This window comes from Sphaeramia orbicularis, chromosome 16 (genome assembly GCF_902148855.1).
Source record: "Sphaeramia orbicularis chromosome 16, fSphaOr1.1, whole genome shotgun sequence".
NCBI classification, from domain to species: Eukaryota; Metazoa; Chordata; class Actinopteri; order Kurtiformes; family Apogonidae; genus Sphaeramia; species Sphaeramia orbicularis.
In genome coordinates, this window is record NC_043972.1 from 6,547,697 (window position 1) to 6,564,110 (window position 16,414).

General features: G+C 40.8%; 1 protein-coding gene across 3 annotated transcripts in view; it reads right to left on the bottom strand.

Moving 5' to 3' along the window:
• Positions 1–16,414, bottom strand: part of vps13b (vacuolar protein sorting 13 homolog B) — a 464,114-nt gene that overhangs the window by 168,700 nt on the left and 279,000 nt on the right. For all 3 annotated transcript variants that reach the window (XM_030157727.1, XM_030157729.1, XM_030157728.1), the window contains exons 33-34: positions 8,540–8,666; positions 5,062–5,205 (exon numbers count right to left, since the gene is read on the bottom strand). In XM_030157727.1, coding sequence (XP_030013587.1) covers positions 5,062–5,205; positions 8,540–8,666 — 271 coding nt within the window. The remainder of the gene's footprint in view (positions 1–5,061; positions 5,206–8,539; positions 8,667–16,414) is intronic.

Sequence of the window (16,414 nt, forward strand, 5' to 3'; positions counted from 1 at the left end):
CGGCTACCGACCGGCGTGTTCGTGCCTACTGTAAATTCACTTCTCACAGCGGTTCGCCTTGGCTGGCAGTCTCCCCCGCTGTCCAAGTGCTGCATTAGTCCAGCTCTGCATGAGAGTGAGGCCTGTGAGCGTCCTTAGCTCAGGCGTTAAAGACTACACAGATGTAATAGCGTTGTAATATCATAATCTACGGACTGTCAAAGTCTATCTGTCTCAAGAGAAGGAGCCCTGTCCACTGTCAGCCAGAGAGCTACGTAACTATCCAGCGCTGGAAGGACCGACAGTTTTCCTACGAGGAGCTGTGCCAGTCCCCAGAGGGAAAAAGAAATGAATGAGAGAAAAAGAAGCACATGGAAAAGCGAGGGAACTGATAAAAGCGGAACTGAGAGATGAGTTGGACGGAGGTTAAAGACTTTAAAAGGAGATTGGGAGAGAAAGGCTGTGTGGGCTGGTGGATGGAGCTGCAACAAAATAGAAATGACAGAAAAGGAGAGGAAAACCGATAAGGCAGGTAATCGTGTACGTGACTGAGTTTTTTCCCCATGTGTGTTGAGTAAAACTGTAATTTAGAGCTGATACCTTGTCTTGAACCTGGTACTGGCTCAGTGTCTGTTTGCACTGGCATCAGTATGTGTGTGTGTGTGTGTGTGTGTGTGTGTGTGTGTGTGTGTGTGTGTTTGTGTGTATGTATGCTAATGTGAGTGTGCACATGAGTGTTGGAGGAAGTCTAAAGCCCTGTTTCCCATGCGTGTAATCATCCCAGGATGAGGTGGAAGATGAAGCCGAGCGGGACTTCCCCTGTACCAGAGGGTATTTTCCTCTCACACTGTGGTACAAGCACATGGTTGACCTGGACTGCCTCTATGTGTGTGTGTGTGTGTGTGTGTGTGTGTGTGTGTCAGACCGAGGGAGAGATACCAACACAGGACATGGAAAGCAATTTTCTAGTTACCAGTTTGGTGGGAAATCACTGAAAAACTTTGGGAGCAGCCAGAAAACGATGCCACCAATGAGAGGTTCCACTCAGATGGCACTGAGGTGGCACAAAAATATGATATCATGAATGATATAGTGTAGAGGAAGTAGAGGAAGTAGTAGTGGTTAAAGGAGACAAATGTCTGGCAGTGAGAAGCTTGAGGGAAGTTGAAATTAGAAAAAAAAAAAAAAATCTGCGTTGCCCTTTCAGAGGCACCAATAACGTCATAGCCAAGTTGACACACAGAATACAAACATGCAAACACACGCAAACACACAGGTCAGCTGTTCAGTCGTAAAGCAGCATTACAGCACTGGCTCGCAAATAAAAGGCTGCAGGCAGTTACCATGCAGAGAATGTGGGGGCCATGTGTACGTGTGTGTGATTGTGTGTATATGCAGTTGTGTACGTGTGTGCACATGTAGGGTATACACTTCTGTGTTGCTGGGTGACAGTGCTGATGACAGAGCAGTGAGATAAGTCCCAGAAGCCGCTCTATCATCTATTCATAGCTGCCTGGCTGCGAGACCTCCTGCTGCTGAAAGCTGCCTGATCTGAGCCCAGCCTCACTTTATCATCATTAACATCAACCAAAAAATACAGAGATGAAGTCAAACTGTGACGGACCATGGCTAATGCTGTGATAAACATTCTAATACTGCAGTGATTTGTAGAGCAACAAATCCGCCTATTGACTGCATAGTAATCGTATTGCATTTGGTCTGCGTCTTAATCATGATTCAACGAAAAGAAAAACAAACAAAAAAAAAGACGACTGGTCTAGCTTTGGAACTGGCTATAAAAGACAATGACAGAGAATGTTACAGATTAAAGGGAATAACTATCTAGGACAACATCTGTCTGTACAAAAGGAAGAGTCATATTTAATGTGTGTGTGGACAGATTCTAACTTTTCTCAGAGCACAGGCTCAGTGACTAGAAATGACTGAAATCACACACAGGAATTGCACACATTGCCCACGCGCCTGGCTCGCCTCACCACTGCCAGGGAACCCAAAAGCCCCTACAAAACAAATTCATTAACCCAGACAATAAAACACAGCTGTGAGGGGCGATGGGAACTGTTTGAAATCAGCGCCCGGGATTGTAGAGAATCTGTTTGAGGCAAACAGTGTGTACTCAAAATGTCTAGAAGTGAAAAAAAAAAAGAAAAAAAAAAAAGAGCAAAGGATTTGGAAATAAGACAGAGCGAGCGAGGAGCAGTGTTTAATTTAAAGTCTTGCTGGGGACGGCGCTGACTGTGAGAGCGGAGATGCTTTATTGAAGCACAACAACAAAAACAATTCCCCTTTGCCAGATGCTTGAAAACCAGGACCTGTTTTTAACTGGATCCTTTGAGCAGGTTGCACAAAGGAAGTACAAACAAAACTGTCAAATATCATAAATATCAGGAGTGAAGTTGGGTTAAGATAAAAAAAAAAGACTGCTTCCAAACTGCTAAAATAGAAACATAGCTCAGCTTTGTGATTATCATTTGTAACCTGTTAGCAGGGGGTCAACAGGCATCTGTTTTATTCTGTTCTGCAATCTACTCAGGCAGTATCAAAAGTCTTTACCCGTTCCAAACTCATACTCCAAACAATTTTAGTACAAATACTACTGATATTATTTGGTGGTGTGTCTAATGTGTTAGCAGGGGGTAGACAAGCTGTTGGCAGAGCAGACTGTGAGTGAAGAGAAGCAGCCTCGAGAACCAGGGCATGTAATCACACCGTGTTGTAGTCAAAGTCACCACTAGAGGGCTCTGCAGCTTGTAGAATGGGCCTGTGCAGACCGGAACACAGCAGCGTCACACAGACCTGCCTACACTGAGGTCTGGGCCAAGCAGCCGGACAGATGTAGTGGCCAAAAGACTTACGACATTGAGATAGATGGAGGTACAAATAGTTTTACAAAGAGTGTCCAAAAATTCAAAGCCAGAGGACATTTATTCAGAGTAACCCCCGTGCTCTGCAGCTGCACAGAGGTGAAGACACACACCATGTGACCTCAGTGTTAATGATACAGTTACAACATTATGTTCTACAACAGCACTACTATAACACACTCATAAAGAACAGGAAATAATGCACCAGAAATTAATACGGCGTTTTAAAAAAAAAAGAAAATTAAATAAAAAGCAAAGTACAGAGCAGTGAGTTCCTTACAACTGCGACCAAAAAAAACTACCATTAAACGAGCACACAGAGGTATTTTCCCAAGCATATATTCCTCATTTCTCAATAGTGGATTACTGCTCTTCACATTACATCACTCTGGACCTGTGGGTTATTTCAATTTCACTTAATTCAGCAGGAGGCAGCAATAACACAACAGTTAGATGTGCATTCCAGAGCACAAAGTTGATGTTTCCAATCCATGGATAAAATGGGAAAGATGGATAAGGGAAAAAGAACATGTAACACTCTGCAGCTACTGTCAGGGTGCCCATGAGAAATACCCTTAAACACCAGCTGCTCCGGCAAAAACAACAGAAACCTGAGGCACGAGGAGAGGGAAGAAATATAGTACAACAAATTCCATATCCTTCTGCTAACACTTTATATTAGAAAGGTGCTCATATCCACCATTAACTGGATGCTTATTGGAGTTATTTGAGCACTATTAACACTTGTAGTTTGTGGTTTGTTACATAAGCAGAATGACGTTCTTGTGTTTCTACTGCTTTTTAAGGCTCATACTGTCCAATCTATATACAACTTCTCTTACTATTTTTAAAAAGCAGTAACTGGGAGTGTGCTGAAGGAAAACTGTTAATGACCCAGCAGCTGTAAAATGCAAAATAACATTAATAAAAAGACAGTATATGCTACTACGATGCATGCTTATAAAAACTCATTAATGGTAGATTTGCGTACTTTAATATAAATATTTCTTCTTTTTTTTTTCAGTGGGTTAAAACCTAAAGGAACCATCACAAGACTCGATTTCAACCTGATGCTAATAGACCTCCCTGAAAAGCTATTCAACTTGTGCATTGTGCCTTGAACCTGAATGAACCCTCCACAGCCTCTAGCTGCCCTTTAACAGAATCAAGCCATGAATCATTACAAGTCAGGGGTGACCGCTCCGAGATCACCCAAATCAGGACCAGATGCACGGCAGGCCCCTCCTTTGGGCTCCATGAATAAATAACAACATAAATGAATAAATAAAGGAGTCGGCTCACTTCACACCGTGACTTCCGCTCATTTGTTCAGTTACACAAACAAATCTTCCGAGATGATGCGCCATCTATGCATCGGATAAATGTACCTGCATCCGTCTAATGAGCCTAATGTGTTTTGCTTCTGAGGAACCTACGACATCTCCTTACAGAAGCTTTTGCAGGATGTGAGTCATCTGGAGCAGTCGCTGCACGTCAGTACACACATCCCCCCATAAAGAATCCTAAGTGGAGATAACAGTAAAATCACTCTGTCAGCTCACTTAATTGTATCCAATTCTCCCTCGTCCCCCTTCCTCCTCTGCGACTCCCATCCTCACCACAGCTGGTAAATATTTTTATATTGTGTTCCATTAGAAAGCTTTATTAAGCGGTCAGACGGGGCAAATGGCGCCTGGGAGCTCCCTGTCCTGTAAACAATAGGAAGGGCCCTGAAAGCTGCAGCTGAGCACAGTACAGTAAACTAAGGCCACATTAGAGAACCGCCTCGCTCAGAGTGAGTAAATATTTAAATGTGTTAGAGTCACCCAAAATAGTCGGGGGCGATAGTTAGGGGCACTGTATCAAGAAAACATCCATGATGGAGTTTGGAGCGAAATTGGCACGGGTATCGCGGGGTGATTTGAAAATGGATGGATGTCAAGTCGTTGGCACTCGGTCAGATTGAACAAAAGATTAATCATACGAGCATGAGAGAGGTGATCACAGGGCCACGGTGTGAAGTGTGAGCATGTGAATAGAACTGAAGGGTCACGCAGCAGCTGCCTTTATGTGTGTGTAATTTTGAACGCAATTACAATGTCATAAAGAAAAATTGGAAAAACATGTTTTAGAGGCAGGTTTTAATGGTTACCTTAGAGCATGTAGGTTTATGAACGCTGTGTTGCGTGACATGTACCTCGGAGCTGCTCTCGGGAGCGTCTATCCCCACCATGTTGTCTCTGAGGAGCTGCTGAAGGAGCTGCACTTGGGCAACGCTGAGGTAGAAATCCAGACTGCTCGTCATATTTACCTCCAGAGAGTGACCACACACCACCACCTCCTAGAGAGACAAGGCAGATCAGGAGGAGGTCATGAGAACAGGGGTGGAGGGGGCAGGAAATATGGCCGAAACATCAGGACTGTTTGAAACCTCTGGCACGGTGCTGTTCTGTCTTAACATTATGATTCTTACTCAGTCTATTTACTGTCTGTCTATTCCAGGGGTGTCAAACGTATGGTCCGCGGGCCAAGACCGGCCCTCCAAAGGGTTCAAACCAGCCAATAGGATGAATTTACAAAGTGAAAAAGTTATACAGAAGACATTGACAGTCAAGGGTGTCATTGAGTCTTGACAAGTTGTTTTAAAGTTATAAGCTGTACCGTATGTCCCCAAAATAATTACAATCGGACTTTCCGCATTGATAACTTCAAAAATAATTACACAATCTAAATGCTATTTCAGGGTATTAAACTAACTTGTTCCCTACATCTTGCAGAAAACCCCATTTAATTGAATTCAGTGGTCATGGAGAAATGTGGATCTTTGTAAAGCATATCATGGGTTCGTTTGTTCCAAGTTTGGCACTTGGATGCTCTTGGCATCCATATGAATAAAAATATTTTGCTCATAACTGACAGGGCAACTAACAAATTAATCCAAATTCTGTGCATAACATTATATCAATGGTGTGTACTCATGTGAGGTTTTGTTGTTGAAAGATGCATTGATCTCTCAATTACCATTTTGCATTTGTTCCTAAGAAGCTAACATCTGTTGACAAGCATTCCCTTTGGTTCTTACTCATCCAATTCTCAAACTGCAAATTCAGTATGGTTGGTCAGCAACTAACTCCTGCTCAGAGAGCATTCATTGTGTTAAGGTGCACTGAAACAAACCACAATCTTGACAGGGTAAGGGAGGAGTTCAGAGAAAGGAAATTCATCTCCTTACAAAACTTGGAGGGAAGGGACTTCTGACAGGTTTTACAAAGATTCCCATTTCTCTGTGACCACTGAAGCAAATCGAATGGGGTTTTCTGCTAGATGTAAGTAATAAGTTATAGTTTCATGCCCTGAAATTGCATTTTGATTGATTCACTGTTTCTAAAGTTATCATTGCAGAAAGTCTGATTGTAATTTTTGTTTGGGACATACAGTATTTTTTACTTCCAGATGCCTGTTATTAAATGGTTTGTGTATTTGTAGATCCACTGTGATCTGTAGGTTGTGTAACTGATAAGCTGAGGCATAATATTATTAAAACTGCACTTGTTTTTGTGAAAGGATAACATTTTAATACTGTAATTATACTTTTTTTGCACTAAAACAAAAAGGAAAAAATGGGAGTTTTCATTATTTTCATTATTATTTCATTATTTGTTTTATAGTTATTATGCTATTATTTTACTGGCCCGGCCTGAGCTCAAATTGGGCCTCATGTGGCCCCTGAACTAAAATGAGTTTGACATCCTTGCTCTATTCACTCACTTGTTCCCTCTTTTCCTTGTTCCCTCTGTCCTCAACAGCGTCCCACCCACAGACCTTCACCTCACTAACACTCTGAGCTCAAACACAAACACAAGGGCCACAACCCACAGCTCCTACAAACAACAGCACTGACCGCTGCTGAATAAACATAAACTGTTCAGCCTGTTTACTATGATAATCTATCCTTATTACATCACCACATTATCAGATCATAATCACAACCATCTCTACTCGACTGTATGAAAACAGCTCAATTAGACAAGGAGACATTATATTGTTCCACGACTATTTCTACATCATTTTCCCCTCTTCATCTCGAGGTACTTACCGTCTATTAGTACTTGTCATTATGAGTAATTTCTTTGCCTATTTCGGCGCTTTTATGTGAAATTTGTCCAGAGTGTTTTTTGTTTAGAAAGTTAAACTGGCTGAAATTATTTTTTTTAGGGATGCACTAATGACAACATTTTGGCTAGTACTGATCCTGATGTTAGAAATAATAAAAATTTGTGGGTGATACCGACTGCTTTCTGTGTCTTTATTGTGTTTTTGATTTGTTTTCTGAATTATAAATATAAAAAATTGTTTATATTATCACATTATCTTTGAATGAACACAGATTAAAACACACAAATTTATGGAAAACCTTCAATATAACACTGTCATCTGTGAAAAGACATGTTGCATGATAATAGTATTCTCGGGTGATACAGATGTCTGGCCTATATATTAATGCATATGTTCATCTTTGTTTTTTGTTTTTTTTAATTTTCTGTGCCAAAAAATTACTCTAATTTTTCATTAAGTGTATTGCATGTGCATGAATAATCTATTCTGGTAGTACTTTCTAACTGTATGAGGGAAAACCCACCACATTTATTTCTATTAATAATATGTTGAATATATGGATATAAATGTTAGAGTATTTCCAGTCACATTTTACTGCTCATCCGAGTACTACCACCACTGCTGCCATTTGTAGGAGGAGCAGCTGAAGTAGCAGGACAAATAGTTCCAACATATAAGGTCATCGTCTCATGAGGTTACAATAACAGTTACAGAACATGTGACCGGGTGAATGAAAATTTATTGTTAAACTGATTACAATAAAGAACTTCAAGACAGCTGTTAGAGAACATTTATAAAGTAAACAGGCATAAATCAATTAAAAGTAACTCGGACACTCATAAATAAAATAAAATTTTTTATTAAAAGGAATTGTAAGTCATCTGCAGTAAGTAGTTAAAAGTCCCGCCGTGTTTGTTTTGTTACCGGCTCCGTCTCATATCTCAGGGAGTTGTACAATGTGTGTGCGTCGGTGCAAACTATGGATTAGCTGTTACGCATTGTCAAGGGGCACGTTAGCACGGACGGAGGCAGCATCAAAGAGGCAGGAAGTTTCAGAGAGCCGAGCCAGAAAACATCAGCTGTATAAGCAGAAAGGTTTGAACTCTGAGGGTCAAAAGCCTCCATTACATGGTGCACCGACTGAAGGATTCCTAATGAGTAAGTTACTGTATGTTAAGAGGCAAAATGTAAATAATTCTGACATCTCACATAATCAATTACATATTTTCATAGGAACAACGGATGGCTGCAATCATGGCTGCAGCAGGTCATGGGCAAAGGGCACAAGATGTCAGTATAAATAGTGAACAAAGCTGTGCAAAGTAGATGAAGGAAAATATGCAACCTCCAACTGACTGTTTGGGAAAACTCTCTCTCAGGACCTGTAGTTATTAATGCTCAGATATTCAACCTCGATATTACAAATGTTCGGTATTAATGAGTTCTTTTAAATTTGCTTTGACTATTTTTAGTCTCTATCTGATATGAGAAAAAGTCCCTCATGTAGGACAGTGTAATAATTTTAACTGAACAATGCAATGTCCTGAGTGGGTACTGACCTCTGCTTGTCCACTGTCAGGGGACAGATTCTTGCTGAAGATAATGGCCGGAGCAGCGGTGACTCGGACGGAAAAGTCAGTCAGGATTGGAGTCAGGATGGCCCGGCGCTCCTGGTGCCTCCTGATACTGAACAGAGAAACAGGTCAAACCATTAGAAACAGATGCAATTAAAGCTACAGTGCTTGATAGTTTTTTGGCATCACTGGGAAAATAATAATTACTTTTCAGCAAGTACTAATAGATATGGTTTCGAATTCTACCCCCTCACGTGGACATGAAAATCTACCTCATGACAGGAGATTTTTGACCACTCAATAGTGCAAAATGGTTGAATCGATGAAATTACTGATTGTTGTTAAGATTTAGTCAAATGTGACCATACTGATCTTTTCCATAGTGGCATCAAACACCAGGTCATTTAGTTTTTATAACTGAGAAGCTTCAAAAAGAAGGTGTGTATTGAGTGACCAATCATGTTTTTTTCCTCTGATTTCAGCTTCTGGAACTTTAAACCACTAGTCCATATTAAAATGCCCCCCCCCTTCTATGCAGCATCAGTTGGGATGGGTCTATGAAAAAGTACCGAAGTAACCAGACAAAGCTCTTCTGGCAACATTCTACAACACCAAGACCAGCTAAAGCTCTTCAATGTGTATTTATTAATAACTTGTCATAGTTATAGTTGTAAAATCTTTGTAATACTGTCCCATCTGCCTAAGATTGACAAGTCAACACAACACAGTCAAAACCACAAAATGTTCACAGCTGAGCTATTGTTATGCCCTTAGCTGACAGACAGAAACACTTTTCAAACTTGCTTTGGTTTCTCAAATTCAACCCAGTCCGATGACGAGCTCAACTCAAAATAAGACACATCAAATTGGATTTTCTCTCGTACACCAGAGCTGCGAGATTTTTCCACGAAATTTCTGCTCCAACACATTTTCGCTGGAAGCTTGAATATGGTTAAGGAGACAGAGTGAGACGTTATTTGACAAGTTTCAATTGGGAACACCCCTTAATTGTATACACAAGATCAAACTGAGACCTTCTCACACCAGCTCTCTCCATTTCACTAATGTTCATTCCCACAATCAAGTCATATTTGTGGGAACATTTGTTAGCAGTAAAACAAATATACAAGTGGGCTTTATAAGGTGGTGTTAATTGCCACATCTGCTGCTATTAAAACAATCAAGCGGTGCAGCTTCCAATATTTATAGTTGGCCAGGATTAGAAAAGGGCCTGTTTCTAGGTGGCCTGGAGTACAGTGCTTAACCAGAACCAATATCATATTCGCTTCTGCTACACAAATGTGCATTACCAGTGCCCTTAAGGGATTATTTTCTGACACATTTCTTCAAGTAGAGAGTTTGAGGGAGGCCTAATTCAGAGGTGAAATGATCTGTGAGGCCAATTGGTGTTGGCTAATCTCCCCTCAGACAGGGATTGAAACAATGAGTGTCTCGTTGCAGGGGACAGGTGCTATCATTCACCAGCCAGGCAAGGAGGCATAAAGCTCAATTTACCAGTAATATAGGGGCCTCTAACTCAGCTGGTGAGCAATGTGCATGCCTCTGCGTAAGTGTGTGTATGTGTGTGTGTGCACCTTTGAGTGGGTGTGGTGCAAATAACAAAAGGCTGAAAACTGAACGGCTTTTCTCTTGTATAAGTCTGCAGTGTGAACAGTAAGTGGGGATATCAGTGGCATGGACAAAAAAAGAGAGAGAAGGGGCCTGTTATGGCCAGCTGACGAGAGGGTGGGGGTGTGGGGGGGTAGAGGGAGTTCACAGCTCCCTGACACGGGGTCTTTCCTAGCCGGCAACTACACACTGTGACGAGGACAGATCCTGTCAGTGGATCCATGGTGCTGGAATTTCCTCACAAAACCTCAGGAAGCCAACTGAGGCCACTGCTGATCCACAACTACTGGAATTGAACCCAAAAAAAACTGTAGAGCGAACATGCCACAAGTCCAAAGCAGAAGAGAAGAGAAGGGAAGGGGGGGTTCGATGTAGGGAGTGAGGGGAAGGTGTGAACTTTGGAAGTGGTGTGTGTCAAAACTTGTTACAACCGAGGTGGTGTATTTCTGTGGGTGATTGCAGCAGACAAGTAAAGCTGTGAACTTGACTCCCCTTTCCTCCGTGTGTTGGAACAGTCGAAATCACATGTTCGGCTATGACTTGGTCGTGGCGGTGGCTGAGCCTGGGTGTACATTGCAAAGCTCATTTTCCAACAGAGTGTCCAGTGCTGTTTCTGCCATGGTTTGGAGAGAAAAGAAACAAGGAGGCAATGACAGCAACACTGACGAATTTCTTCGGCTACGTATTCACCAGAATAAAATGTTGCCACTGTACGTTTCTGTGAACCACAAGTACATATAATCTCAATGTTCCTGAAATAAAACATTTTATACTAGAATTTCTAGGTACATCTATCAAAGTGCTGTGTCTTTCATCCATGTCTCTCAACAATGACATACATAAGTAAATATTTAAATGTATGTGTACGTGTAAGCTCTCTCAACCAGGTTGTCAAACATGAACTTTTATTAAAATCAATGGATAATAAGATGGTTAAATGTTAATCCATACATATAATTGTCGTCTGTGGTGAAGTATAACAGTAATTTTAATAATAAGTTGTTTTGGGAAAGATATAAGGGCTTTTTTTTAATGCAGATAAAGTTGATAAAATTGACTCAATATTTCCTGGACATAACGTTAAACACCGCTTTTACTGCGTAATCCTAAAAGCCTAGGGAGGTGTGGATGCAAACCCCAGTCTTGGGTGGTAAAGCCCTGGATTTTATATATCCAACACACCAACCGCCTCCTGTCTATTAAGGGAAGACAATTGGATCCCTCGGTGACAAATTACATTGAAATTATACATATCTGTGGTCTGCAGAAACCTACAATGGTAACGTTTTGTTCAGGCGAATGGTTTGTGTTTAGAAGCCACCAGTGACTCCTCAGCTTGACCACACAGAATCAGACTGACGTACTGTGTGGACCATAATCATCAGGGATACGAAAGAGAGTTCACATAAATGATAAGTTGACTGCATGCGATGTCAGCAGCCAAAACCTGAGCCGTGTAATACAAAATGATTAATCGGTGGGACACGTTGAACTTGTAATGTTCGCTATCTACTTTACATTCTTCACCAAATAACACTGGGTGTCAATCCTTCGAGTGCAATAATAACTGCTAAGCTACATGTTAGGTCATCTTGTAATCGAGGTCTGAATACAAATCCAGAGCCTGCAGCTATAGCATGTCTAAAGAAAGTTGATTCAACTCAAAAGGCATTCAACACTCTTCTGGAGCTCAAAGTGTGAGCCCAAAATCTCACCTCATTGCCCTTTCAGACAATCTGGCATTGGCGCGAGGCCTAAGCAGGCTCGTTCCCATCCACAGAGACACATTGAGAGTAAGAAAGAAAATATGGGAGTAGGCCGAGCCCCAGTAGCCCTTTACTCAAAGAGCTAGTCAGACTTAGCTGTGAGATTGCCAGGCAAAGTGTAAGACTCCAACATGGGTCCAAGTTCGCTACCTAAATGGCCTCTTTTACAGCAGGGCCTGGCTGCCACAGTGTGAGGAGGTCAGGACAAGGAGGATTTTAGAATAAATAGTCAAAACTACCCAGAAGAAGAAGGTTCAAGAGAAGCAGTCATGGTGGTCTGATGCTTACAGAGATTATCCCATAGGTCTGTTTCTGGCCTGGACAATATGAGGAATATCTGCCGTGTCTCAAAGCATTGTCAATATTGCGCTAAATAAGCAAAGATTAAAAAAATACATGTAAATGACAAAGAAAAGTAAAACGTTGCAGAGTCCCATGTTCCCATTTAAAACATTGCATAACATATGACTACCTGCTGTGAACATATCAAGCTCGTTGCTTCCTTCACTGTCACAAAATGATGAGTCAGAGACTTACTGTCTACCTTCTCTGTAAGGAATACTTCACTGTCCTTTTTACTGTTTAAGGTAAAATGTGTATATAGGTGGAGTTGAGACGAAATCAATCAACTGATGTCAACCTAACATGGGAAAAGACTAAACTTATAGTAGCTTTAAGAATTCTTCTGTTGATCAGATAGCAGGGGGCAAGGCTTTGGACGGATTGCGGTCTGTTGTGTCAATATTCTTACATGTAACAATATATTTGCTTTAACCCCAGTTCTGTGAGTTTTTGTGTTCTTGTTTCAAAATGGTGTCCAGAGTGCTAGAAACTTCCACGACATAAGCTACACAGATGCAATGTCTCACTGCAATAAAAAATAAAATAACGTCTTTTAAGAGGCTTTATCTAAACAGTAGAAATGCAACAAGGTCTTTATTAACCACAACTGATTCCTCTAGACGGTCATTGTTTTCTATTTCATCAGCCACCCTCATAGATTTGGCCAAACGGTGTGAATGAATTTTACTTCCAAATGAAGCCCGTGTGGAAATATATCAAAACTGTAATTCCACTGACAGCCACCGGGGTTGGCTCTGAAAAGCCCATAGACTTACACTGAACGTCTCTATTAAAATAACCAATATTTCTTTTTTTTCCAAGACTCACTTCAGTCTCATTTGTTTTATTTGGACCATTTAATAAGCGATCTGGTGGTCCATCTTTAAATGTTTCCTCTGTTATTAAGGCCTGAGGCTGAATAGAAGTCTGTCTGCTGTGTTGGGATTTGACTGACAGGTGTGACTGACAGCTCCCTCGTCTGCCGTGTCAGGCTTTTGGAGTTCCTGTTTATTTGATGAAATTCATTTTTTCCTGACAGATAGCCCGGCTGTAGTTGTCGATTAATAGGTTACATTAAGAAGATTTTAGAATGGTTTTGTTGCACAGCGTTCGATGAAGTTTGTCGTTTTACTGACTCTGTTAGCTAGCGTTTAGGATTAGCACATTGAGGAACCCTTGCACTCCTGCAGCTCTGCTTCTTATGTCCAAATATGGTCACTTTTGGCTCCAAGAAGCCAACATGGCAATGGTTAAATTTCAAACTAGTTTAGAAACCAATGGGTGGCTTTGGTATGGTGATGTATGGTGTGAATGCATGGCCCATGTATGCAAGTGAAATGTTTGCATGCTATGTGTCATACTTTACTTTTGTCATGTCTTCATCATCTGTTCTTATTGTCTGAAAATGCATTTTATTGGTCAGAAGTAGTTTGTATGTTTCAAACAAGTCAAACAACACTTACACTTGCAAGAAACTGATTTAAACTAAATAATGTAAGTTTCTTTTTTTTTTTTTTTTTTTTTTTACAAAAGACCGGTTTCCACTGGCTATCTTCTGTTAAAGTGTCTGTCCTCTTTTTTTCCACTGATATATGAGCGGTACTCAGAAAAAGACAAAGTCCACTGAATATATTCTAAACTATTTTTTGGGCATTTTGACAGTAGGGAGCTGAGAGGAAAAGAGAGACAGATGGAGGATGAGAGGCGACCAAGACTCCTGGCCAAGAACCCGGGAGGCTGCCATTACACAGTAGGTACATTAAACCCCGAGGCCGGTAGGACCCTAACAATCGACTTTATGTAAATACTCAATGTAAACAAACAGGGGGAATAAATGTAAGTATGGGATCTCCTGTTCATAAATCTTGATGGTGGTTTGCAATAAAGGGTTTTAAGGCATGCCTGAGAACCTCGGCCTCAGTATGAGTATCACCAGCAGCAGTTTGTGTTTTCCTGGATGGAATCCAATGACTAGCATAATGTAAGTCTGTCTGTGAAAGATATAGAGAATATAAATGCTTCCTCATGGGTTTTATGAGTGTTTGTGTGGTGTGCAACAGAGTGTGCATGTGTCAGTTAAAGGTGTGTGTATCTCGGCCAACCTCGCTCTGAGCCCTGATGACCCGAGAGTGCTCAGTCTCAATCAGTCCTGTGTTGATTTTTCACTGCATTCTTCCACGAGGCTTATTTTTAGTTGACAGGGAACAAATCTGGAGTCTTTGCCTGCGATTCTGTGATTTTTGGGCCTGTTCCCTTTCAAAACATGAGTGGAAAAAAAAGGATGTGGGGCCAAACAGGCTGTTACACTCGTGCTTGTTTTAGCTCCCGAGTCTATAAAAGAATGACAGGGTTTGTAATTATGACTGTGCATGGAGAGGCTCCGTGATAGAGAGCTAACTCAATAACTACATGCGGCTCCCACATCAACACTGATGAGATAAAAAATATATGGGACGTTCACAGTAGATCACACACACTGCACCTGACTGGGGGGACAGCAACTGACTTAGACGACAATAAAGAGCATTGACATAAATTAATACAGTGCTCTGAGTTTGTGTTTGTACTGCTTTGCTAGTTTGACAAGGTGTGAAGGTATAAAAAAGACCTCATTTTTTGCATACCATTTAACCTAGGTCCTGCGTGAAAACTACTGCTCATTAATGTTGAGGGCCCATTAAAATATACACCGTGTTCCTGATAGATTAACTACCAAGCTCAGTGCTGCATTTGTACTTTTACCTCACTCTAGGTGGCAGGGGTTGATGGGTAGTTATTAATATCTCTTCCATTACATCAATGGTGTAGATTTAAGAATACGTCATTGCTGAATAACCCCGATATTTGAGCTAATCACATTACCTCATCTTTCTGATAGCAAAAAGGGCACATTCTGGTATTTGATCCAGAAACTAGTAGTTTCTGTTTGTGCTGCTCAACACACTATGATGTATGGTCACACTATTGTGGATATTTTTTGTCTATGCTTGTTCCTCTCATCCACATATAAATAGCATTTTAAGTCGAAACAATGGAGATTTTTAAAAACTTTTTCCAAAGTTTAGATTTTTAAACTCTGGTTTGTGTGTTCAGGGAAAGCATAAAGATTGTTAAACAGTGGTGTCACACCCAACTCTGTTCATGTCTGTTATGCCTTTGTGTAATGAAACTGCACCTGAAACATCATGCACCTGCAGTAGATCGAGGTCAGCACCAATACCTTTGGTAGACGGACCGGACCAGTGTTGTGGACAAATCCACATCACGTAAAGAATGCACTTCCACAATCACAACCAACACTTAAGGTAACACAAGTTTACAACTGAACCTGTTGTTGCTGTTTCACCCTCAGAACAGATTAAAGCCTCTGTGTCTCCTACATCCAGTATTATCCACGGTGTCAACAGGTTGGACAAGGCTAACAAAGTCTGAGTGTTTGTACCAGGTTGTGATCTGTTGACATTGTTATGTGGACACATTATTATTATTATTTTGTAACAAAACAGATGACAAAGACATCTGTATAAATAAATGTCTGTGTAAGTGTGGACAGAACATCAGTTTTTCTGTTTTTCATTTTGTTTTTTGATTTGACTAAATATCTGGCTGAAAAGGAATCGTCAGCTGATATTTTTAGGTCGACAGTCTGGTTTTCAGCACAAGTAAACATTTATGGATTGAACAAATTGAACTTCAGTTAATTAATTCAAGTAGTATGAGTATGTCACAATTAATTAATTATTTTGTATGCAGGAAACAGACTGATGTGGAAATCCATATTCAGGGTTTGATGTAAGCAGGTGTTTAAAAACTACAGCCTCCTTTACATTACATAGAATTATAAAGAGGCACCAGGATGTTTATCAAATATAATCTTTGAATAGCAAAATATTGAATAAAAAAAAGTGGATGTTACAAAACTCCTGTTCACTCCATATTTAAAACTGCTTTAACAAGTCAGTGGGGTCATTTTAGTCAGATGTTATCTATATCTTATCTGGGATTGGTGGCAGCGTCCAATGCTGAGACTAAACCTTGGTCCATGAAAGACATTATGCACATCTTGAATATCCCAGCATCCTTTGTTCAGCCTTAACATGTAAATACTCAATCGTCTCCTGAC